The sequence below is a fragment of the Pelodiscus sinensis genome, chromosome 31 (genome assembly GCF_049634645.1).
Source record: "Pelodiscus sinensis isolate JC-2024 chromosome 31, ASM4963464v1, whole genome shotgun sequence".
NCBI classification, from domain to species: domain Eukaryota; kingdom Metazoa; phylum Chordata; order Testudines; family Trionychidae; genus Pelodiscus; species Pelodiscus sinensis.
Genome location: NC_134741.1, coordinates 8,498,432 through 8,522,492, shown reverse-complemented (window position 1 = coordinate 8,522,492; position 24,061 = coordinate 8,498,432). Strand labels below are relative to the sequence as shown.

At 50.9% G+C, this 24,061-nt stretch overlaps 1 protein-coding gene and 5 non-coding genes across 10 annotated transcripts; 4 read left to right on the top strand and 2 right to left on the bottom strand.

Annotated features, from left to right (window-relative positions):
• The first annotated feature begins 126 nt into the window (after nt 1–126).
• LOC142821533 (uncharacterized) lies at nt 127–12,586 on the top strand. Of its 5 annotated transcripts, XM_075912752.1 has the most exons (8): nt 127–180; nt 944–1,060; nt 3,758–3,780; nt 4,474–4,589; nt 5,163–5,222; nt 7,494–7,694; nt 8,923–9,036; nt 9,327–12,586. In XM_075912752.1, the coding sequence occupies exons 6-8, from the start codon at nt 7,508–7,510 to the stop codon at nt 10,682–10,684; spliced, it is 1,659 nt and encodes a 552-aa protein (XP_075768867.1). In that variant the 5' UTR covers nt 127–180; nt 944–1,060; nt 3,758–3,780; nt 4,474–4,589; nt 5,163–5,222; nt 7,494–7,507; the 3' UTR covers nt 10,685–12,586. The 5 variants fall into 5 exon arrangements, with proteins under 5 accessions (XP_075768867.1, XP_075768868.1, XP_075768866.1 ...); XM_075912753.1 differs by lacking the exon at nt 944–1,060 and having other exon boundaries at nt 131–180; XM_075912751.1 differs by lacking the exon at nt 127–180 and having other exon boundaries at nt 578–1,060.
• A 2,689-nt stretch (nt 12,587–15,275) lies between these two features.
• On the bottom strand, nt 15,276–15,491 carry LOC142821667 (small nucleolar RNA U3). Its single transcript, XR_012898355.1, has one exon. It is a non-coding gene; the product is annotated as a small nucleolar RNA U3 (small nucleolar RNA).
• Nucleotides 15,492–17,219: 1,728 nt separating this feature from the next.
• Nucleotides 17,220–17,302, bottom strand: TRNAL-UAA (transfer RNA leucine (anticodon UAA)). The gene has a single exon. It is a non-coding gene; the product is annotated as a tRNA-Leu (tRNA).
• A 1,500-nt stretch (nt 17,303–18,802) lies between these two features.
• Nucleotides 18,803–18,876, top strand: TRNAT-UGU (transfer RNA threonine (anticodon UGU)). The gene has a single exon. It is a non-coding gene; the product is annotated as a tRNA-Thr (tRNA).
• Nucleotides 18,877–22,513: 3,637 nt separating this feature from the next.
• Nucleotides 22,514–22,587, top strand: TRNAM-CAU (transfer RNA methionine (anticodon CAU)). The gene has a single exon. It is a non-coding gene; the product is annotated as a tRNA-Met (tRNA).
• A 977-nt stretch (nt 22,588–23,564) lies between these two features.
• Nucleotides 23,565–23,637, top strand: TRNAV-AAC (transfer RNA valine (anticodon AAC)). Its single transcript has one exon. It is a non-coding gene; the product is annotated as a tRNA-Val (tRNA).
• The last annotated feature ends 424 nt before the right edge of the window (nt 23,638–24,061 follow it).

Genomic DNA, 24,061 nt, shown 5'->3' with positions numbered 1-24,061 from the left:
TCCCTTTCCCTGCCCGCGGCGGAGTAGAACGGGGCGGCCCGTCAGACCGCGCATGCGCAGCAGGTCCGTGACTCCGACCAGACTCCAGCGCCAGGGCTTAGCTCAGACCGGGCGCTGCTTGGCCCCGCCCCCCCCGGCCAGAGGCTACTTCCGCTTCTCGGAGCCCGGGCCGGCTCGCAGGTGGGGCGGGGCTTTTGCAGCGCGTGGAGCGACCCGGGGGATTCCCTCCCTGCCGGGCTGGGAGCGGGGGGTGTCCCGAGGTGGGCGGGGCCGGCGCGCGCTGCTGGGGTTGCAGGGTTCGCTCTGGGCCCCACGTGGCTACGCGAGGGAGGCTGCGGCGGGTGCGCGCGCGGGGCGCTGGGACCGGCCCTTTGTTGGTCCCGAGGCGGCGCGCGGAGGGGGGCGGGGGATGCTCACCTGAGAGGTGGTACCACTCCTGCCCAGGCACTGCGCATGCGCAGCGGTTCTGGCGCAGCCCTTGCCCGTCTCTACCCGCGCGCGGTGAGTGTCCCGAGGGGGACGCGGCTCCGCCCCAGAGGCGGCTTCACGTGGACTTGGCGGGGGGCGGGGCTAGGGTGGGGTCTGGGCAGACTCAGGTCCGGTGGGGGGAGGGGCGCCAGGTAAACTCTGCAGCACCGAGAGCGAAGCCCCAGCGCGGGGGGGGGGTTAAAGCAGCTTCCCCAGGGGGATGAGGCGCGAGTCACAGAGTGGCCCTGGCCAGGGGCCTTTTTATTTGCTCCAACATTTATTTTAATCCCTTATTCACCTGGGAGGCGCTGGGCAGGGTCAGGAGGCTGCAGACCCCCCCCCCCGCACTGCGCCCGGCCCACTCGAGTGTGTGTTCGTGCTGCTGCATCTGAAAGGTGTTTACAATGTAAACAGGGAGCTAAAGACAGGACAGAGTCTCCTCACTTTTCTCTTGTCTTATTCCCGGGACTCACAGAATTGCTCTCCCGTCTCTGCAACCCATTTTCATTGTTTTACTCTGTGCAAATGCAATGCCTAGTTCTGTCACTACTCTGTGCAATGCAACTCAAAGTCCTGCTACTTTGAAACAAATGTAAGTAAAAATCACAGTAATCTTCTGTAAAACTACTTCAGTGAAAGTACAAAAGTATCCTATTTTAATTGTACTTAAGTATGCAAAAGTAAACAGTTGTCCTATGGAACCCGATGCTTAACCACCCAAGTTCTTGCAGGTCACCAGTAACACACACACACACACACACACACTCACTCACTGCCTTCATTTATAAAGATGAAGAGGGACCAAATTAAATACAAGTCAGATTACAGAAATGTATTTATTTTGTCCACATTCACGGTGTGCATTTTTTCATTGTAATGATTAATTTCCAAAATGTTTGTTCAACCATAGGAGCATCTTTTTTCAAATTGACCAATCCTTGCTTGTCTATGAAGAAATGAGTCCATCACACGGAAGAATCTTTTCACAGGCAGCTGATGGAGACAGAGGTCTGTTGGCCCTGGCGCACAGCTCCCTAATTCTAGAAAAAGAGTGCAGAAGCTCCATGGTCTCTCCTAAATTGGATTCCTGAAGACACCAAATACCCATCAAGCTTCTTTGTAGTTTCATTTGTCTAAAATGACAGTCTTACCTTTTCTAATCCCAGTTTCATGCGTGTTCCAAGTGGTCCTAATATTTGGCATCAAGATGTCAGTTGCTATTAGCTTCAGGTCCTCAATTATTTCACCAAAACATTTCTGAATGGTGCACTGAAGTCCATCTACCAGTGGCCTCAAGAGGGCATCTTGTTCCTTTGCAGTTTTGAAACCATCAAGTATAATTTAAATATAAAAAACAACAAATGGCCTGGTAGCACTTTATAGACAACAAAACATATAGATGGTATCATGAGTTTTCATGGGCACAGCCCATTGCTTCAGATGACCGGAGTTTTGAGTTTAGGCTGTACAGACGTATTTATTTTGGCTCTGCACAGCCTAAACTCAAAACTCCAGTCATCTGAAGAAGTGGGCTGTGCCCACGAAAGCTCGTGATACCACATATGTTTTGTTAATCTATAGAGTGCTGCCAGACTGTTAGTCTGTACAGGATAAACTGAAAAAAAAATCTCTGCTACCCCCTGAAGCTGGTATAATTTACGCAGCTGCACTCCATTCCATTAGTGTACTTATCTGTGCTTGGATAATATTTAGTGCTTTCACCAATGGGCCCATAACCATGGCATATTCTGCCAATAAAACCAGCTCTGCTTGATTCAGCCTTTTGACTAGCCAATACGTAATGTTAATAAAAATACAGAATGATCAGCGGGAGGCGGGGGGTTAACAAAAAGAAAAGCATAAAGCGAAGAACTGCTTCTTGCATACTAATTTGGAGTCCTGGGAACACATTTCTCATGGACCTTTCTTGTTCATTCCGAATGCACCGAATTCTCTCCACAGCCATGAACACAGAGTTCCATCCTTTCTGGCATTGCCGAATGATCTGTGGCTTGTATTCTGCTTCCACCATTTTTGCTCCAATTGCTGAGTGTTCAATTTTAATGTATAGTGCTTAGCATCTGGCAAAAGTGGGCCTGGCCATCTTTTTTTAGGTGTCATTTGTTTCTTCTTGTACCACATCTATAAATGAAACTAGATTCTGCAAGTGGCAGGCTCGATGTTGGTGTTTTGGTACAATTTATTCACAGTTGTTATCGCTGTCAGGGACGTCTTCAGTTTTGTGAAATTCAGCTTATCAACATGAAACCCTGTTGTTGAAAACACAGTTGAAAGACACCTCCTCCTCTCCCCCCCCCCCAAAAAAAACTCCAAGCCACATTAATATGTCCCGCAATTGATATATCATGCTGGGAACAATACATTGAGGGGACCCTGGGAGAAGCTGTGTCTCCACCCCCAAGCCAGACATCCTCTGGTCCATCTCTTTCTCCTGCCCCCTGCACTCCAGGCCCCCCATCCCGCCCCCCTCTGTTCTCCACAACTGAGGATTCCCCTGCTCTTGGCCCCATGACTGCACCATGCCAAGCAGCAGGGCTGGCAGTGGGGCAGCCGTTCCAGCCAGGCACTGGAGGAACTGGATGCGAGGGGGGACAGAAGGGAAGGGGCTTGGATTAAAGTTAGGGAGCCTGGTCAGTGGCCAACCCTGTTCACCGTGCTGCCCAAGAGTGGTTCTTGCCCTGCCCTGGCCCAGCTGATCTCCTTCCCCCGCCCCAGTTGCTTCAATGCTAAGAGCCGGATATGCTGACTCAGGGACTTCCCCACGGGCTGCACAGGGGTTGGTAGGGAGCCTGTGGAGCTGCAAACTGGGCGAGCTATGGGCTAATTCCATGCTTGCCACTTCCCACCTGGGCCAGTGGTGCTGCCTGGCTTCTCCAGGAGCCTGTTGGGCCAGGGGATTCCAGTCCCAAACTGGACACCTGCTTCCTTCATCCCTCCCCCTCTTGCCCTGCCCCCATCCCCTCACAGCTCCCCTCTCCCACCCCTCATAACTTCTGCTTCTCAGCTAGGGAGACCCACTATGCAGGCACAAGTGCTGGGGTCCAGCCATCCGATCTGGGTGTAACTCGGCGTGTGCATTGCTGCCATGCGAGTGACTGTTGTGCTTTGCAGTCACAGGCACAGAGCTATTAGAAATGGCAAAGCCCCATTAGCTCATGGAATCTATGGCCCTAGGACCAGTTCAGGGCATCTCTTCTCCATATTTGCAAATTGCCTTCCCTGCGTGTGCCCAGTGCAGCTGAGATTCTTTTCTGTCTCTTTTCTCTAGGACGTCAGAAACACCTTGAACAGGTAGGTGGCTCGCACTTCTGTCATACTGCACAGTGCAGGGAAAGAGCTTGGAGCTGATGTTGGCACCACATCTCCGTAGGGCCCTACAGCCAGATGTTGGATAGAAATGTCTCTGACTCACTTAATTCTGAGGGTCTCACCCTTGCACAGCAGACTCTGGAATTCCCCATTCAGGGGCACAGTCTGACTTCAGATGTTTCCTAGAGCTGTCACCTACCTGGGGACTGTCTGCCTCAGGACTGTGGGGCTGGAATATGGGTCTGTCACTGCTGGACACTGGGCACATTTAGACCAGGGCAGCAGGGACCCAGAGTCTGTCCTACCTGAGGGCTGTTTAGAGACCTGTGTGGAAGGAGCAGGGAAGGGAGAAACTGGTGTCTCAGTCTGGTTCCCAGTGGACAGATTCCTGCAGCCCTTCATCTGGGAACATCCTGTCCCTCATCGCCTGGAAGCTAAAGAGTGAATTAGCCATTGAAACTCAATTCCACTTTTGTCCCCAGCTGGTCTCTCCGGGCCAGAGGTGAAGAACAGCAGTGGGACGAAGGTTGCATATCCATGGGCTGTGATGCCCCTGCTCTCAGGCTGGGGGAATTCAAGGAATTCTAACTCCAGGCCTCTTTAGAGCTGAGACTCACTAGCCAAATCTTATCATCTGTAAATGAAATAGAATCACATGGAATTGTTTCTGTCCAGGTGTGAGACGGGGCAGTTCCAGCTGCCAGAAGAGATTTCCCCTGAACTGGAAGAACAAGTCAACGCTTTCTCCCAGAAAACGATTGCTCTGTCAGAGACTCTGAAGGAATTCAAAGGTACCTAGAAGGGATGGAGTAGGGGAAAGTTGTTTAACTATTAGAAACTATTGAATCTGGCCTCTGAAGCCAACCATCCCCTGCCTCAATTCCCACATGGAGAATGACGGCCCCATCATGCTGCTCTCCTTAGAGGCACTGAGCAAACAGAGTAAACTGCTTGCAGATAGAACCAGGGGTTTACAAACTCTGAGCCTCCCGTTGGTGTCAAGGGATCTGAATAGGTAAACTTAATGTCATGGCAATGTCTTTCCCCAGCGCAGCTCTAGGTTATGACAAGAGGTGGTAAGTGACTGAGAGAAACCAGGTGGGAGGGGATGAGCAGGGAAAAGTAAATCTTGCTTTCAGTTTGTGTCTCCTGGGGTGGGGATGAGGCTGCAGAGATGTTGGCTCCATTGCTGGAAGGTGCCCAAGCGAGAGAGGACACGGAAAGTTTCAGACCTTTTCATACTAAACATTTGAGTGTGTCTCTGTCTGGTCTCTCATACAATTGAAACGCAGAGTTCAGAATGGGGACATTATTATAAATAGGAGAGCCTGGAATCTCACCTCTCTTATCCCTTCCCCCACCAGACACTCTGCCCTCTGCACTGGAGAGAGCAAGAGGAAAATCCCTGGGAGCTTTCAGACAAGGTGAGTTTGTTGGTGGAAATTCTTTAAATGATGAGAAATTCCTGTGAAAACATCTTCATGGGATTGTCATTGAAGTTACCAACCAAACCCAGTGACCACGGTGCACACAGCCCTAAATCACCCAGGGTATGTCTACACTACCCTCCTAGTTCGAACTAGGAGGGTAATGTAGGCATACCGCACTTGCAAATGAAGCCCGGGATTTGAATTTCCCGGGCTTCATTTGCGTAAGCGGGGAGCGAGGTGTACCGGTAGTTCGGAATAGGAATCCTAGTCCGAACTACCTAGTTCGAGCCCCGTGTAGCCGCGGGGATTTAAAAATGGCGGCTCCCCGCTTATGCAAATGAAGCCCGGGAAATTCAAATCCCGGGCTTCATTTGCAAGTGCGCTATGCCTACATTACCCCGCTAGTTCAAACTAGCGGGGTAGTGTAGACATACCCCCAGTGATCAGTGAGGAGCCCCAGGGGCACTGCATGGGGACCTGCAGACACTTTGAGAAACACTGATCTACAAGGTGTGATGCTAAAGGGGTGAAGTTAAAGCACACAACGGACGGCACCTTCAGGCTCAGATTTCACTGCTCAGTCAGTTTCAATATGGGGTTGGTTTCAAACAATAAATAGGCTGAGAGCTGACTGGCTTCCACGGTATCAGTTTGTTCATGGCGAGAAACTTCTGGATACGCAAGGGCTCTTCGGTCTAGTGCAGGCCTGGGCAAAATACAGCCTATCTAGCTCGCCCGGCCATCGGATGCGGCCCACTGATGCTTAGCGAGCTATGGGCTAGTTCCATGCTTGCCACTTCCCACCTGCAAGCCCCTCAAAGCGAAGGTGAGCCCAGAGGTGAAGAGGGAAGACTACAGGCACTGCTTCCACCCCCAGGACAATCTCATTGGCTGGTTTCTGGCCAGAAAGGAAGCACTGTGCCCCCTCTCCTCCGGCTCATAGTTATTCACACACCCACATGACTCCGTAGCCGGTGTGAGGGTTGAGCAGGCTCCCTGCCTGCCTCAGAGAGGTGCTTGGCTGCTGGTCGGGAGTCACTCAGGTAAGTCTCCTGGCCAAAGCTTGCCTCTGGCACCCCAACCTCTCCCTTCCCCATCTAGTTCTCTGCCCCCCCACTCCTGCTGTCCACTCCACATACCCAAACTATTTGTTCTTTTACTGCATCCAAGTAACCCTCATCCCCTTATTTGTCCACTTAGCTGCTTCTCTAAATTAACATTATTTTAAATATCTCATGAGTAGTTGGCTAATCCAGTGCCCCAGATCACACCTGCCTCCTTCACTCAAACTCCTTCCCAGAACCCTCTTTCACTCCTGCATCCCAACCCCTTACCCAAAGCTCCCATCTTCTCCCAATGTCCATCCCATACACTGTATTTCCTACTTAATGTCTTGGAAGAGTGCAGCTCTTAATCACTTTCCAAAATCTTGGAGTCTCCCCCCCACCCCGCCCAAACAAAATGAATTGCCCACCCCTGGTCTAGTGGATACAGTTCAGTGAGAGTCAATAACTGAAAGCTGCAGTCAGAGAATTTCAGGCTAGAGAAGAGGCACAAATATTTGATGGGTAAGAGGATTAGCTGCTGAAACAAATGAGCAAAGAACTGATGGGTTCTCCATCTCTTGATGTCTTCATATCAACACTGGGCGACTTTCTACAAAATATGCTGTGGGGAAACAGAGCTTTGTGCATGGGTAGCTGGGCTAGGTGTAATGGCTTGTGCCGCAGAGTGGACAGACTGCATGGCTAAGGATATCTTCTGATGCCATGAATCCATGAATTTTAAGGTTTTATCCTGTAAACATTCAGCACACGTGTTTAATAATATGTATCTGAATACTCATATTAACTTCACTTCCTCTCTGTTGTGGAGAGAGTTTATAAAGTCTGTGCCAGATGAGAGAACCAAAGTTTGGGCTGCAAATCAATGTAGGAAGATGAAGGATTATAAATACTGCAGCCCAAATTAAATTAAATCTATGTCCATGTCCAGGCAGATGAATATGTGGCTTGTTTAGCAGAAACACTGGGTGCTGAGAACTGAATCCCATTGTTGCAGGCAAAGTAATGTAACTCAAGCCAGGTATTGAGAGAAATAAATACGGCTTTCAGATCTAACTTGTGTGTGGTGTTTATGGAATATCTAGACTCAGCGTAGAGTCCAACATGTTTTCCACCAGGGACAGAGTCTGGGCAGAATTGGGTGTGGAAAGGATTAAAACCCTTTTTGAAATGTCTTCAATTCCCCTTCTCCTCCTGACAGGCTGCAGAACACCCATGTCTGACTCCAGCTCAGCCCCTGGCCTGCAGAGCCAGGGACAGGAAATGGCCGTGGTGGAGCCAGTGAGCTTCGAGGAGGTGGCTGTGTATTTCTCTGAGGAGGAATGGGCTTTGTTGGACCCGGGCCAGAGAGCCCTCTACAGGGATGTGATGCAGGAGAATTATGTGGCTGTGATCTGGCTGGGTGAGGATTCCTGTCCCTTTGTGTAACAAAAGCTGGGTGGGCTCTGGAGCAGCTGGGTTGGGTTTGGATCAGGGTCCTTTATTGTCCAAACCCCCAATATCAGCAGTATGTGCCCCAGTAATCCTGGCTCCTGCGTGAGAGGTGACTCAGTGTCATAATAGTGGTGCTGCTCTTCCCACAGCCAAGGTCTTATTGTGGTTCCAGCCATCTTGCCCATGTTGTGCCTTGGCCGGAGGTGTCAGTGGAAGGGCCCAGGCAGGTACCAGAGTTGTGGGGCTGGGTGCAGCTGCTCTTAGCGTCTGCAGGGTCCCCTTGTGCCATTGTGCTGAGCCCCTGGAAGGAAGGCGCCAACTCAGAGTCCTTCCCTGCCTCTGGTAGATTCTGTGTAAGCCAGAGGGGCACCAAATGGCAGGCTCGACTGGCCACAAGAGGAGGGCTGCTGCTGCTGGCAGAGTCGAACCAAGGCTGCAGAAGGGGAGCTGAGCTGCAGGAGCATCTACGAGCAGCAGAGAAGCAGCCCAGCCTGTCTCCACCTTGGCTGGCCACAGGAACAGGCCGGCACTGCCCTGGCTGTCTGCAGGACTGACAGCTGTTGTGGGCAGCTGACAGGGCCCACCATGGCACAGTCAGTCAGGATCAGGAGTGTGGACCATAGGCAGGGCTTTAAGTGGCCAGCCAAGGATTCATTTTCCTGATCAGACAATTCCCCTGCCTCCTTCTGGCTCAGTTAGAGCATCTGAGCCCAAGAGCAGGGCAATTCCATCCCCCAGGCAAGAGCTTTGTGGGCAGAGCCCACAGGGCTCTAGAGCTCTGCTGTATCCTTTCCCTCCCAGCCCTAGAGACCTGACATGTGTCAGCTCAAATATGAGTCCTGTCTAGGGGTGTCTGTCAGTCCTGAAAGTCCTAGAGCTCTCCCCTTATGAGCAGTGTGTTCCTGTCCTGCCCAAGTATGGAACAGGCCCTAAAGGAGACTGAACTGTGTCCTGTAAGAGTGCAGCAGAGCGCTCAGTTCCCCATGGGAGTCAGCTGGGCTATTCCCAACATGGTAGTTGTACAGGGGGAGTATGGAATTAGTGTATCCTGGGATCTTGTACCAGCCAGAGACCACTCTCTGGAAGGTGGGGAAAGAGCCTGTCTGGGTAGGAGACTCAGATCCTGGCTTTGGAAGCAGGAATGGCACAGACCTTAATGAACAAGATCAGCAGTTGGTTAATTGCTCCCCGAATAGGATTTCCTATTTCCAAAGCTCATGTGCTCTCCTGGGTGGAGCGAGGAGAAGAGCTGCAGATCCCGGATCTCCAAGGCTGTGAGGAAGGGGAGATCATCAGTGACACCCACACAGGTGAGAAATCAGCTAAACTGACTCAAACCAATGTCTGTGTTCTCATAGCAGATGTTTATTGTGTGTTTTCATCAAGTCTGACTGGCCCTTCAGCCTGTCTTCAACTCCACACTAAGAGTGCTGGGTGGGGAAAGAGTTATGGAGGTGTAGGGTGAACTCAGCTCATGATTATTGTATCTTTCCAGCCATTCTTTGGGTTTGTCCCGCATATTCTATTCACCATTGAGAATTTTTATTTCAGCTCAGCACAGGGAATGACTCCTGTGTGGTTTCTTTCTCAATCCCTGCAGGTGATGGGATGCTGAATGAGAACAGTGAGAGGAGTCTTCAGGAGGAAGGACCTGAGCGAATGGTTCCATGTGGGGTGTTAGTGGGAAGATCTGAAGGGCATGTTTCTCAGAGTCCGGAGCAAGGAGAGACTCGTGAGACTCAGCGTATTCTACAAAGGCAGCAGGGAAACCATCCAGAAGCAGGACAGGATAAATCCAGTCAGAGGAGCAGAAGGTTGAAAACAAACAAAGAAACTGTTCAAAAGAAAATCCCCCATCAACATTCAACTTGTGCTTGCAGTGACTGTGTAACTCCTATTAAACATGAAAGAGCCCACACAGGAGAGAAACCCTTCAGCTGCTCTGACTGTGGGAAAAGATTCAATGACCGGTCACAGCTTGTTATCCATAGGAGAGTTCACACAGGAGAGAAACCCTTCAGCTGCTCTGACTGTGGGAAAAGCTTCAGTCAGAGGTCACACCTTGTTATCCATAGGAGAGCCCACACAGGAGAGAAGCCCTTCAGCTGCTCTGACTGTGGGAAAAGATTCAATGACCAGTCACAGCTTGTTATCCATAGGAGAGTTCACACGGGAGAGAAACCCTTCAGCTGCTCTGACTGTGGGAAAAGCTTCAGTCGGAGGTCACACCTTGTTACCCATAGGAGAGCCCACACAGGGGAGAAACCCTTCAGCTGCTCTGACTGTGGGAAAAGTTTCAGTCAGAGGTCACACCTTGTTATCCATAGGAGAGCCCACACAGGAGAGAAACCCTTCAGCTGCTCTGACTGTGGGAAAAGCTTCAGTCGGAGGTCACACCTTGTTACCCATAGGAGAGCCCACACAGGGGAGAAACCTTTCAGCTGCTCTGACTGTGGGAAAAGTTTCAGTCAGAGCTCACAGCTTGTTATCCATAGGAGAGCCCACACAGGAGAGAAACCTTTCAGCTGCTCTGACTGTGGGAAAAGCTTCAGTGACAGGTCACAGCTTGTTATCCATAGTAGAGCCCACACAGGAGAGAAACCCTTCAGCTGCTCTGACTGTGGGAAAAGTTTCAGTCAGAGGTCACACCTTGTTATCCATAGGAGAGCCCACACAGGGGAGAAACCTTTCAGTTGCTCTGACTGTGGTAAAAGCTTCAGTCAGAGGTCATGCCTTGTTAGACATAGGAGAGTTCACACGGGAGAGAAACCCTTCAGCTGCTCTGACTGTGGGAAAAGCTTCAGTCATGGGTCATACCTTGTTAGACATAGGAGAGTCCACACAGGAGAGAAACCCTTCAGCTGCTCTGATTGTGGGAAAAGCTTCCGTCAGACCTCAACCTGTGTAAGACATAGGAAAACCCATACGGAAGAAGCTATTCACCTGCTTTCACTGTAGGAAATGTTTCAGTCAGAGGTCACACCTTGTTATCCATGAGAACTCTCACAGGAGAAAAATCCTTTAACTGCTTTGACTTTGGGGTATGCTATAGCGAGAGTTCAAGGCTTGTTGCGTATAATTGATCCCTCACAGGTGAGAAACCCTATAGTGGGGGTGAGCAAAATTTTCTGTTAGCAGAATCCAGCCTTCCTAAGACTTTGATCCTGTCCACAAGGCAGTGCCAGGCCCCACCTCAAAATGAGCATGTGCTGAGGGTGAAGGAGCTTAGCCCCATCCCCTCTTCGTGCTTTGTAGCCACTAGAGAGGAGGCAGCGCTTGGCTGAGTCATTGCCACCCAACCTGTGCCCGGCACTAGAGGCACTGCTGCCACTGCACTGCTGGCCTCCAGGACCACATGGCCATGTCAGGGGTGCCTCTGGGGCTGTTCCTGAGCTGCGTGGCTGCAGTAGCAACACCTCCAGCCCTGTTCAGAATGGGTGCAGTAGTGGTGCCTCTGGTGTCTGGGGCTGGTCTTGGTCTGTGTGGCTGCTGCTGCAGCAGTAGGGCCTCTCTCTGGGGTGACCAAGACAGTGTGACTGGAGATGTTGCTGCAAGGGGGCCCAAAGCCAGGTAATATTTCTGTCCTTCCCAGACACTCCCTCCCAATCACCTCAATTCCCTTTCCCCCAGCAGCCAGCACTCCCAGCTTGCACTGACACCCTCCTTTTTTCTTGCACCCTGTCTCCTGGCCACACACTGCACCTTCCCCCTGCTTCTGCATCCCAGATCCTTCCTCAGGACCCCAACCCTTTCTTGAGGCCCCTGTTACGTTATTGGATTTTAAGGTGATCATACAGATAACTGCTGTAATCACAGGGAACTGTTTGCCCCAAATTTGGTACAAAGTGGGCTGTGTGTGGTGTCAAACAAAAACTGATATTGTGCTGATTCTGTGTATGGTATTCGTGTATTTGTTTGGAGTTTGCATGGGGAGTTATGACTATGGGCTCTGCTGATGCTGTGTATGGACTGCCTGTCATGAAGACGGAATGTCCTATGAGTGACTATGCTAGTCAGTATAGCTCCAAGGACAATAGTTCTCAAGGTGGCCAATACACACCTGAAGAATGCGTGTGGAAAGCTGCAAAGCAGCCAGAGCACAAGAAACACGTCACTTGACCATGTAACTAGCTCAAGCTTGGGAGACACCAGAAATTAATATCAAATGCCATGAGGGGGGCTCCATCTTGTCTTCAGTCTTGCTACTTATCCCAGATGCAGCCTTGCTAAGGACAGAGACACGGGAAGGATTGCTGACCCATCCTGACATACGGGCCGTGTCTACACTGGCATGAATTTCCGGAAATGCTTAAACGGAATACTATTCCATTTTCAGTTTTTCCGGAAAAGGAGCATCTACATTGGCAGGCTGCTTTTCCAGAAAAGCCCTTTTTCCGGAAAAGCGTCTTTGGCCAATGTAGACGCGCTTTTCCGGAAAAGAGCCCCGATCGCCATTTTCGTGATCGGGGCTTTTTTCCAGAAAAGACTACTGGGCTGTCTACACTGGCCCTTTTCCGGAACAGTGTTCCGGAATAAGGACTTATGCCCGAGCGGGAGCAGAATCGTTTTTCCGGAATAGCGGCTGATTTTGTACAGTAGAGCATCATTGCTTTTCCGGAAATTCAAGGGCCAGTGTAGACAGCTCGCAGCTTATTCCGGAAAAGCGGCTGATTTTCCAGAATAAGTGGCCCAGTGTAGACACAGCCACGATGTACCCCAAAGACTTATGCTAGTAGTTTGTAACATCTCCACTAAGATACTGCATCAAGAACTTGCTGATTGATGTTTATAATGTATTCTCCTTAACAGCCTTACTCTCAACCTTTTCTGTCTTTTATTAATAAACATTTAGATTCTAAAGGATTGGTCCACTGTGATCTGGTGGGTAAGATCTAAAGTATAAATTGACCAGGAATTCATGGCTGGTTCTTTGGAACCGGATGCATCTGTTCTGGGTTGGAGAGATTGGGCTGTATAACCCCTCACCTGTGTGTAAGCCCAGGGCTGATTGTGGCATAGAAAGAGCTGGGGTATCTGAGGGGTTTTGCTCATGAGGCTTCCTGCAGGCTGGATTGGCGGCTGAAGTGCTCAGTGTGACTGGTTTGTAACCTATTTTGGAAAGGTCTCCAGTCAAGGGCTATCAGTAGTCCTGGTGTTGAGCAATTTGCCTTGAGTGGATTCCCTCAGCAGTGTTCAGGCCTGGCCCGGCCAATCACAGCCCTGCCCTCTCCAAATCTTCTGTACATTACTGTTGCTAATGGAAACGCACTGTTAATTACATAATTAGTCAAGCCATTTTGCTAGGGATGCATCTGGGCAGTTGCATTTGAATTATTGAAGAGATTAAACCTTTTAAATTTCTCATGTTAGTTGATCAAACTTTATTTTAAATTAAGTAAAATATTTATGTCCAATACATAGGAGGTAGGCCTCACTAGCCTGGCCAAGGACTGAACTGTACGCAGCGTATCCTGCGTCAGAAGGGAGCTTCCTAAGCAAGTTGAGCAAGAAACCACAATGCTGTTAAACAAACAAACAAAAAAATCGCACTGCTTGCTGTTTATCGGGTCAAGCAGATGTTACCATCTAAGAGTAAAGTGCCTTACTTCCTCTTTTCTCTGTAAATTTCCACTGTGACTTTATAAGAAGGTATAAATATTTCAGACGTTTGAGTTTGAGGAGAGGCTTGTATCGGTAAGGGGTAACTCCCTGCCATCTGCAACACCACCACACCCAGCTGGGATATTAAAATGGTTTTGTCTGACTTGAACCCTAAACCTAGGGGCTACATCTACATTGGCCCCTTCTCCGGAAGAGGCATGTAAATTTCTAACTTCAGAATAGGGAAATCCGCGGGGGATTTAAATAAACATGGCCGCCGCTTTTTTTCCGGCTTGGGGAAAAGTCGGAAAAGAGCGTCTAGACTGGCACGATCCTCCGGAATAAAGCCCTTTTCCGGAGGATCTCTTATTCCTACTTGCAAGGAATCTCTTATTCCTAATTTACTTGCAAGTAGGAATAAGAGATCCTCCGGAAAAGGGCTTTATTCCGGAGGATCGTGCCAGTCTAGACGCTCTTTTCCGGCTTTTCCCCAAGCCGGAAAAAAAAACGGCGGCCATGTTTATTTAAATCCTGCGGGGGATATTTAAATCCCCCGTGGATTTCCCTATTCTGAAGTTAGAAATTTACATGCCTCTTCCGGAGAAGGGGCCAATGTAGATGTAGCCAGGGTGTGTTTATTCCATGACAATTCTGATGTCGTGACTCAGATTCACACATCCTGCTTTTCACTTGGGAAAACCATGGGCCACTCCCTACCTAACTCCAGGCACCACAAGCAAGGTGAGGAGCCTTTTAAATCCCTACTTTGAGAATCAGTAGAGGGCTTCCAGTGGCTTCAGGTGCTTGGTGGAATTGCTGGATCCAAACCTTTAAACTCGGGTCAGTTCAAAACCAGTGTGCCTGCTTAAAAAAAAAAACCACAGTTCTGTCAGGAGTTTGGAAATAAGAACATTCTGGAGGGAGAGTCTGGTATATAACTCTGGTTGTTAAATCATGCATTTGTTGAGTGTGTGAATGTATGTGACTGAATGCATGATTCCTGAGAAATGAACATTGAGTCTTGTCACCTCCCTAGGATAGACTCCTGGGGCATCCGTCAGCCACCCTGGCTGCCCGCTGCAAAGAAGCAACCAGCTCTAGCAGTTAAAGTCTTGGATGGCATGAGGTCTCAGTGGTGACTAACCCCATTTACCTCTCCCTGTCTCTAGCTACATCCTGTTACCGGGAGGTCAGGATCACCTCAGAGACAGAAATCGTGGGATGATGCGCTGTCCGGAAAAAAGCGCCAGTCTAGATGGGATCTTTTGGAAAATAAAGCCTTAAAATCAGGAATAAGGGACATTTTGGAAAAGGCTTTATTTTCTGAAAGTTCCCCGTCTAGACTGGCGCTTTTCTCCGGCAAAGCCCCAAGCTGGAAAAAAGCGGCAGCCATGTTCATGCAAATTGAGCAGGGAAAATTTAAACCCCCGGGGCATTTGCAATTCCGACTTCTCTCATCTGCCAGTGTAGACATAGCCTTCCAGAAGAGAGCATCTACACTGGCATGTGCCTTTGCGCAAGAGCATCCATGCCAGTGTAGACGCTCTCTTGCGCAAGAAAGCGCTGATGGCCATTTTAACCATAGGGCTTCTTGTGCAAGAAATTCATGTTGCCTGTCTACATGGCCTCTTGTGCAAGAACAGCTGCGCAAGAGGGCTTATTCCTGAGCAGGAGCATCATAATTCTTGTGCAAGAAGCCCTGATTTCACACATTAGAATGTCAGTGTTTTTGTGCAAGTACTCCCCGCCAGTGTAGACAGGCAGCAAGTTTTGGCGCAAAAGCATGTGCTTTTGCACAAAATCATGCCAATGTAGATGTAGCCCAGCATCAGGACCAGAGCAGTACAAATAAAACTAGGAATTAAGGAAAAGCCAGGACAGAATGATAAAGTGAAGTCCCTCCTCCTTTCTACTTCAAAGCTAATTTTGAACTTTTTGACAGTAGCCAACCACTCAGCCTATGCTCTCTTTTTCCAACTTCCCAGCAGGAAAGAAGGAACAATCATCAACAGCAGACAGCAAATACATTAAAGCAACACTGTCTGCTCATTTCATGCTCAGAAGAGAACACTGTCATTCATCCTCATGGTTAGCGAGACCAACCACTTACAGCTGCATTTCTCTAGTTACCAACTATAGAAATGATCACTGAAACTACAGTCTTAGTAGAGCACTCCTTGCTACACACCCACACTCATGTGCATTCACTTTCTCCTCATGGGGAATGTTTTCACACAACACTTAGAAAACTAAAGAACAGAAATAATCTCAGCAAAGTGCTTGTTCCATTCAAACACGCTCCACCAGATTTAGAAAGCTGTATATTAGAATATGCTCCATGTCCCTTTTTACAGAAATATGCCTCCTGATTAGCATGTGGAACACCTGGCACCCAATCAAAATCAAAATCTCTTGCTGTTTCTTCCTGAAACTGCAGTTCCTGGGGCTCCTTTATGTCAGTGGTAACAAACTGCCAGTCTGTGGACCAGCTGGGTCCAGGAACCCCTGTCTGCCAGGAAGAGTTGGAAAGTGACTAAGTAGAATTATTTGATTACACTACTCAGGACCTTTTTTTGGGTATTTCTACTTTACTCAAGTAATTTATTTTTGTCACTCTTTGACTTTTAATTGTTGGGTTTTTTTAGACAATATTGTATTGTTTACTCCACTCCCATTTCCAGAGGCGCTGGGTTACTCACGACTTGCATCATTCTGATTTGCTAAAGCCCAGCTGCATGTGCAAGCACCAGTCATCCAAGAAATAGCCAATCCACAAGCACAATGCCCCTGCCAAGGAAGAAGCCTTTTAATAGCTGCTCCAACACCTTGTCATTCAAACCCAGTATCCCTGCAGGCCCTGCCAGCCTGAGACCTTAGCGAGTAGGGCGGCTGCCCAGGGCTCCGTGCTGAGAGGGGTGATATGAGCAGTCTCATGTGACCTTTCCTGGGGCCAGGCAGCTAAACAGGAGGGAACAGCCGGGGTCAGGGGGGACAGAGGCACTTACTTGTGCTGAGTAAATCCTCTGCTCTGGTGGTAGCTGCAGCAGGGTGGGTGGGTGCGGGGGCAGGGGCTCCTCATTCCCCCTGGGACAGAGGCCCCTGTGGAAGCCCTGTGGGGGGAGGTGGGGCAGGCTGTGCTGGAAGAGGCTGGGGGTGGGTGACTGAGTGGGGTGGAGATTAAGGAACAGAACCCAGAAGCCTGATGCTGAAACTCCCCCTCAGTCTGGAGTTTCACACCCTGACGGATCAGACTAAAGTGTCTCAAAGGAGCTACAGCCCCACAGCCCGGCCTAGGGATGGCTCAGCCAGTGGGTTAGAAGCACTGGGACACAGAGAGACCCAGGAGCTGCTCAGAGACAACCACTGGTGAAAAGCAGAACAATTCCCTGAGCAGACGATTGGTTCTGGCTCATTTGCTGGGACTTAAGGAGAACAACAAAGTCCTGAGTCTCTTCCCTGTGACTTCCTCCCAGCTCAGCCAATCAGAACCGGGACTAGAACTGGAAGGCTGTGTCCACACTGGTGGACTGTGTCTACACTGGCGGGTTATTGCGCAAGACGGGCCACACTGCCCACTCGCTCTTGTGCAAGAAGTTTTACAGTAAAGTGTAGTAAGAAAGGGCATCTTGCACAAGAGCTATGCTCTTTTCTAGCAGGTGTAAGTCTTCTTGCACAAGAGTTCAGGACAGGGGTTTCTTGCACAAAAGAGTGTCCACACTGCCATGGATGCTTTTGCACAAAAGCTCAGCTCACACACAGCAGCACATGTTCTTGCACAAGAATCTGCCAGTGCAGATATAGCCCACAGGACCTTCAGAGACAAAGTCCAGTCCCCTGCCTCACAGCAGGACTAAACACCATCCAGATCAATGTCTTACTAAAGAAGCAAAGCTACCAGGAGTGGGGTTTGAACCCACACAGACAAATGTCCATTGGATCTTAAGTCCATCACCTTAACCACTCAGCCATCCTGGTGGTGGGGGAAAGAGCAGACATGAGAAAGTTCTCTCCCCAAACAGCCCAGGGACTCACTCTCAGCACATCTGCCCATCCCATCCCAGTACCAGGGCTTTCCACCGCGAGGGCGAGAGCTGCCCCCTCCCCACAGTGAGGAGGGACGCAGGGAAAAGGGAAACCAAATGAGACAAAACCCAACGTCCCCAGGGATTCCGAGGGAGAAAGGCCTGGTGGAGAAAATACCTCCCCCCCTTCACCCAGTGTTTTCCCTGCCTTGCTTTCGGCCAGCCCCCATGGATCAGGCCAGTGTTTCCAGCCTTTGTGTTTATACCATGGACAGACAAACCATTCACAAACCTTTGCCAGACCGGTAACATTTTATTTACATATCACTGCGCATGCGTAGACTGCACTGAGCCCCACACTGGGCTAAAATCTACTCACCACGGATGGGCAGATTGCCCTAAGTGCCGAGCCCTGCATATCTGTGTACGCATTATGCAAGTAAGTGTAAATATCTGCAAACACTGACCTGCTCGTTCCCCCAACCTCGCACGTGCTGGGAACAGGGAGCAGTTTCCCTGGACCCAGGCTGGGATCAAAGCCACCTCTGCTGGGAGCAGCCCTGGGCCAGATCCTCCTCCTACAGCCCAGGGGGGCTTCTCTCTGGGGGAGAGGAGGGGGGTCTCTCTTACCTGCCCCTGCAAGGGGCAGGGACTGGGCTGGGGGCACTGCCCTGGGAGAGGTTCCTACATCGCACCGGCCCTGCGGGAGATTCCCCCTCCTGGCAGGTGGCACTGAGGGAGCTCTGAGAGTAGCACTGTGGGTAGGGGCCTCTGACCCACAAGGTGGCTGGCCCCAGAGCCCACAGCCTGAGCTTGCCCAGGCTCATGCCAAGGGGCTTTCTGTGATGCCGGGCGGGGGAGGGAGGCCAGGCCCAGGCCGGTGGGAGAAGGGACAGCGCCTGCCTGGGCAGCAAGGGGAGCTGCAGGGAGCGAGACGCGGCGTTTCTGCCTGGATCACTCAAGGGTCCTTCTGCGGGTGAAGCGCCTGTGACACCCCTGTGCTGCTGGGTTCTCCTGCCCCTCCCCTGGGAGGCCGTCTCCTTCGGGGGGCTCTTGACCTGACACTCATCCAAGGGCCACCTGGGCAAAGCAGCCTGCCCCAGGCACCTTCCATTGCTCAGCTGGCAGAGCAGAGGCCTGTAGCGGGTGCTCGGCAAGTGCCCTTAGGTTGCTGATTCAACTCCAGCTGAAAGGAGAGATTCTTCTCCCTCCCCCTGGCTGCAGGCCCGGCCTTAGGACCAGGCGGCTGCCTTGGGTCTGTCCCTTTGGGGCCTGGTGCTGCTACAATTGACACAAAGGTTTTGGGTTCCAGCTGCCAATCTAATGTCTTGGGCTGCGCAGGCCTTGAGTCATGGCAAGAACTGGAGGGGAATGGGGAACGGCTGCACTTTGGAACGGGAAGGGGGTGTCTGGCACCATAAAGTAGAACAGTTTTAAGGCTGCTTTCAAGGAGGGCACCATGGCTTAGTTGGCTAAAGCGCTTGCCTTGTAAGTAAGATGTCCTGGGTTCAATTCCCAGTGGTGCCTTGTTGCCAGGTCAATGGGTCTTTTCTTCCCACTGTCCCTCAACATGTATCTGGAGTTGATTTTACCTTCAGTTGAGCTTGGTGGTGCCCTCACAGTGGGAGTAGGATAGTAGCAAAGAGCAGGAGGTGTCTTAGGGGTTTGATTTAGTGAGGCTTAGCTAGACTTGCTAAATCAAACACTGGAAGATGGATTGCAACAGCCGACTCTACCTGAGTGAAGACATAGCCTAATGAGGCAATTAGTTAGATGCAAACAGCCCCATTGCTGGTGACTCACTGAGGCTACATCTACACTAGAAGTTTTCTCCTTAAAAAATATGTTAATAAGGGACTCAATTGCATGAGTCACAATCTCATTTGCATATTTTCTGCCAATGGGATTGTTTTGCAAAAACAAGTAGTGTGAACATTTTTTTTGCACAAAACCCCCTTTTTTCACAAGATTTTTATGCCCCCCAAAAGAGGTATCCTGATCTTGCAGAAAAAGGGGGTTTTGCACAAAAAGAAAACTTCCACACTGCTTGTTTTTGCACAGCAACTCCAGCACAAAATCAGTTTGCCAGAAAATATGCAAATAAGATCATGACTCATGCAAATGAGACCCTCGTTAGCACCTTTTTTGCTGGGAAAATTCATAGGGTATACGTAGCCGGAGATTCTGGTGCTGATCATGCAATAGAAGCACATTATGTTTAAACAGCTGCCGTATGAATGTACCTGAAAGTCACAAGGATCAATGATCTGTGTGAAAGGCAGGTGGCCAGTAATTAGAGCCCCAGGTATGTTGTGTGCACAGAGGAAGGTAGGAATGTTCACCGGGCAGTCTGATAACAGTGTTTACTGTATGTTTGTAACAGGCTCCTGCCCATCTCCGGTAGATTTGGGCAACTCCTCCACCAATTGCAATACACACTAGTCCGTTCCTCCCCAGCTGTGTGTGGTTCTTGTTCTTCCGCACAGCACAGCCCGTGGAGACCAAGGACCTGCCATTGGGCTTCCAAATCACACCCTTGTTGAATGGAGGGAAACAGAAACCAGACCCACAGCGGGTTTGAGCTGGCTCCAGCTGAGGGACGGGTTTGCCTGGTTTACGCACATTAGAACAGGACAGCAGTAAGGATTCGTCTTCATTTAAAGAATTAAAAAAAAATAGAAACCTAGAATGTAATGGAATTGGAGAGAGAAATGTTTCCATTGAATGGTCAGTTGGATTTGAAGTAACGCTCATATAATTTGTAGTCTACCACTGAGCTACTCTCCCTGATGTTTGCACTGTTAGGAGTCGAGAAGGGAACAAGAGGCTTTTGTAGCCCACACACCCCTGGGCCTGTCTCCATCACTTCTGCCTCTGCCAGGTGAAGAGAAGCCGCTGGGCCCAGCATCTTTGTACCCAACCAGGGCCGGCTTTTGGGGAGAGGGAGGGGCCACTGGAGCTGCTTGGTCCCCTGGCTGTGTCCATGGGGAGGTGGCTCTGCTGAAAGCCAGACTGGTTTTCCTGTTGTTAGGCAGGACCCTGCAATCCATGTTCTTTCCTGCTTTTGTAGCCTCTGTTGCCTTCTGCAGGTGTCCCTTCTGATGGGACAGGCATGTTCTTCTCAGGGTTTGGGTACCATGTTGCCCTAGGAAGGCGTGTGGCCAAAACACAGACCTCACTGTGAGCAGGATTTGAACCTGCACAGGGAGCCCCTATTGGGTTTCAAGTCCATCACCTTAACCACGTGGCTATCACAGGTCTAAGTAACAGCAGGCCAGGGAAAATGGCAAATAATCTCAGTGCCCAGGCCTGACGTCACCTGACCCACAGAATTCACACAGCAAGCCCTTTCACCCGTCATGCAGAGGAGTCCTGGGTGCTCTGGTCTGAGGCTGGCTTAGAGGTGAGTTCAAGGGAAAACCTCACAAAGGAGATTCCAGGCAGCCAGGCCATGTGGGTCTCTGAGATGCCCCAGCCCTGCAGCCAGTCCCACCTGGCTGTTGCCATGGTCCCTCTGTGAGGTCACTGCCTCCCAGCCAATGAGCTGAGGTGCTGAAAAAGTTCCTTGTGATGTCACTGCTGCTTTGCATGCTCACGTCCTGCCCCTGGCCAGCCCCTTGGCGTGTTTGAGCTGCTCCCCCTCTGCCCCCGTCACTCAGGGCTGGTTCTGGGGCTCACACAGGGAACATCAGAGGCTGCTCAGGGGGACACATTGCTAGGCCAGGGGCCCTCCTGTGGGGCTGTGAGTGTTGCTGTCCCTGCTGTACAGACAGGACCATAGAGCCTCAGGAGGCTGTAGCCGTGGGAGACACTTCCCTGCTCTCGGGAGGGAGACGAGATGTCAGGGCCCATGACTCGGAGCCAGCTACAGATAGCCATGGAAAGCTGATTTTCAGAGGGGTGTGATCAGCCCTTCCTGTGTATCTGGCTTCTTCAAAGGGGCTTAATCAGGAGCTAAAAGTTGAAGAAGGGACATTTAGAAGGGTGAATTTCTGTCTCCAGCAGTTTTTTTCTGTGTGCCCCAGTGGCCTAATGGACAAGACACTGGCCTCCTAAGCCAGGGATTGTGGGTCCAACTCCCACCTGGGGTGACAGTTCTTTCTCAGTGACAAAGAGTTTATCTTCCTCTACTCACTGAAACAGTTGCCAAGGATGCTCCCCAGTGGCTGTCTCCCTCTCTGCAGAAGCTGTTCAGACCCCTCACTAGCAAATGCTGATGTTAGGTGCAGATCTGAGTGCTAAAAGCCCAGGTATTCAAAGTCAGAATGAAGGGGCACATCTTGGTCTAGAAGTGACAGCCAGAGGGAGGCGGCTGTAGCAGAGCAGGGTCTGTCTGGAGACAAAGTGGAGGATGAGAGGCAGAGACTCCAGAGCAGCATGGGGGGGGGCTAGTTATTTGATCTGGCAAATGACATAAAACTGACATAAAATCCCCAGGCCCTGAGCATGGTGCGGGCGAGGCCCATGGGGCAGTTTGCCTGGTGGGTTTGGGGGTGGAGAAGCTGTGAAGCTCTGTGAGTGGATAAGGTCCCTGGCTGAGCTGTGCCACCTGCCGTGTGTGTGACTCAAACTGTCCCTCGTCCCCTTTTATGTATCTATTGCGCTTTCAGCTTCTTTCCTCAGGCACGTCCATCCACCAAGGGATCTTTTATTTTCCTTTGTGCCGCTCAGCCACAGACACAGCAGAAGGGTTTTCCTGCAGCCACCGGCCCCAGCCCCTCTCTCCAGGGAACTGCAGCCCCTCGGGCCAGGCAGCTGCTCCCAGCATTCAGGAGGTATCAGGCCAAGAAGAAACCGTCTGACACGGTGCTGCCAGGGAGGGGCCTCACTGCTAGTCGCTGTTCCTGTTCCAGGAGCAGAGCAAGTTTTGTCCTGGGCACCAATATTGAGCGTGTGCACCTGGGTGTATGTGAGCTCCCATGGCTGTGATAGTTTTTACACATGAAGGGAAATGCCCCCCTTGAACACCCTACACCTCCCGCACACACGGCACTTCTCTTGAACTGCTGCCTCTCTGGAGGTGGATGAACTGTTGGTGCGGGAGGAGTTCCCTGGCTAAAAGTCAGGCAGGCAAAGTCCAGCCTGTAATACCCTGAAGAGGGGATTTGCCTGTCTAGGGAGGGCGGGAAACATAAAGAGCCATTTTAAAGAGACTTTGGAGGAGGGCACCATGGCTTAGCTGGCTAAAGCACCTGCCTCATAAACAGGAGATCCTGGGTTCAACTCCCAGTGGTGCCTTGCTGTAACCTTTGCTCACATTTTCCTAGGTCCTTCTGGGACACAGAAGAGGCCTCCCCTGGCCACCCATGGAACTGCTGCTTCAGGAAAAGGCTGATTGGGGAGGAGTGTTGGGAAGAAGGAAACCACAAGCCTGGAGCTGGTGCAGAGGCTGCTGTGACTGGCACTGGCAAGGCAGGGCTCTGACTGCAATTGCTGGGACAGGAGAGCCAGCACCACACACCCTTGTGATTCCCTGGGGGTGTCAGCACCTAGGGAGCCTGAGGGTGAAACCTCTGCAGCTCCTGCAGCCATGGAGAGTCAGGGTATGTGGGTGTCACGTGCTTCTCATCTGTGGTTTCCTTCTTCCCAACACTCCTCCCCAATCAGCCTTTTCCTGAACCCGCAGTTCCATGAGTGACCGGAGAGGCCTCTTCCGTGTCCCAGAAGGGTGTAGGAAAATGTGAGCAAAGGCTGCAACAAGGCAACTCCAGAAATTGAACCCAGGATACCCTGTTTATTACACAAAGCTTCAGCCTGCCAAGCCATGGTGCCCTACTCAGACCCACTTGTATACTGTTCTATGTATGGTCCCAGATAACACCATTGCCTCACAAAGTTCGGCCATTCCCCATTTCCCTCCTGCCTTTCCACCCTGGCCGTGTCTGGCTCCCTGGGCACAGAAGGCTACAGCTCAGTGGGCAGAGGCTCTAACATGCACATCTCCTCTGGGACTGTAGGTTTTGAAGTTCTGCAGGGTTGTGGGACGAAGAAATGCAGCGAACTTTTATTATTAGGCTTGTAAACCCCTTGGTCTCAGGGTCTAGGTTGGAGTTCCCAGGTGGGGGCCCTGCCTCCTTCAGTTTGGTCCCTTCCTGAGAGCACAAAATAGACAACAGAGAATTCCTTTGCCCCGCAGCAATCTCTGTTGGCCAAAGGGTTAGCAACCGAATATTTGCCCAAGCTTAAGTGCAGTAGCAGAAAACATTTGTATGTGTGTTTCTGTGGTGTAGTGGTTATCACATTTGCCTAACACGCAAAAGGTCCCTGGTTCAAAGCCAGGCAGAAACACAGGGTCTTCTCTTATTGCAGTTCCCCTGGGTTCCCACAAGGCAGTTCCAGGGCCTGCCACCTGGTGCAGGGTTTGGCAGCATGTGTGCTGGCTTTCAGGAGCTTGTGGGAGACAGCTCAGCAGGTTAGGCTGAGATGGGGGGGGGAGCCCTGAGACTTCTCAGTGGTGCCTTGCCTGAGACCAGGTCATTGCGGCCACATAGTCTAGGGCCCACCCTGGCTGTGCACCTTCGGGACAGTGTGGCTGTCACCTTTGATGCAAGACCCCAGCCACCCCATTCCCCTTGCTTTCTTCTCACCCAGCACCCCCAGCTTGCTTTGTTCCTGCTCCTTCATCCATGTTCCTTCTGCACCCTTTCTCCTGACCACACACGGCTCCTTGGCGCTTCTCAAGCCAGGCCCTGCAAAGAGCCACCAGGCAGGA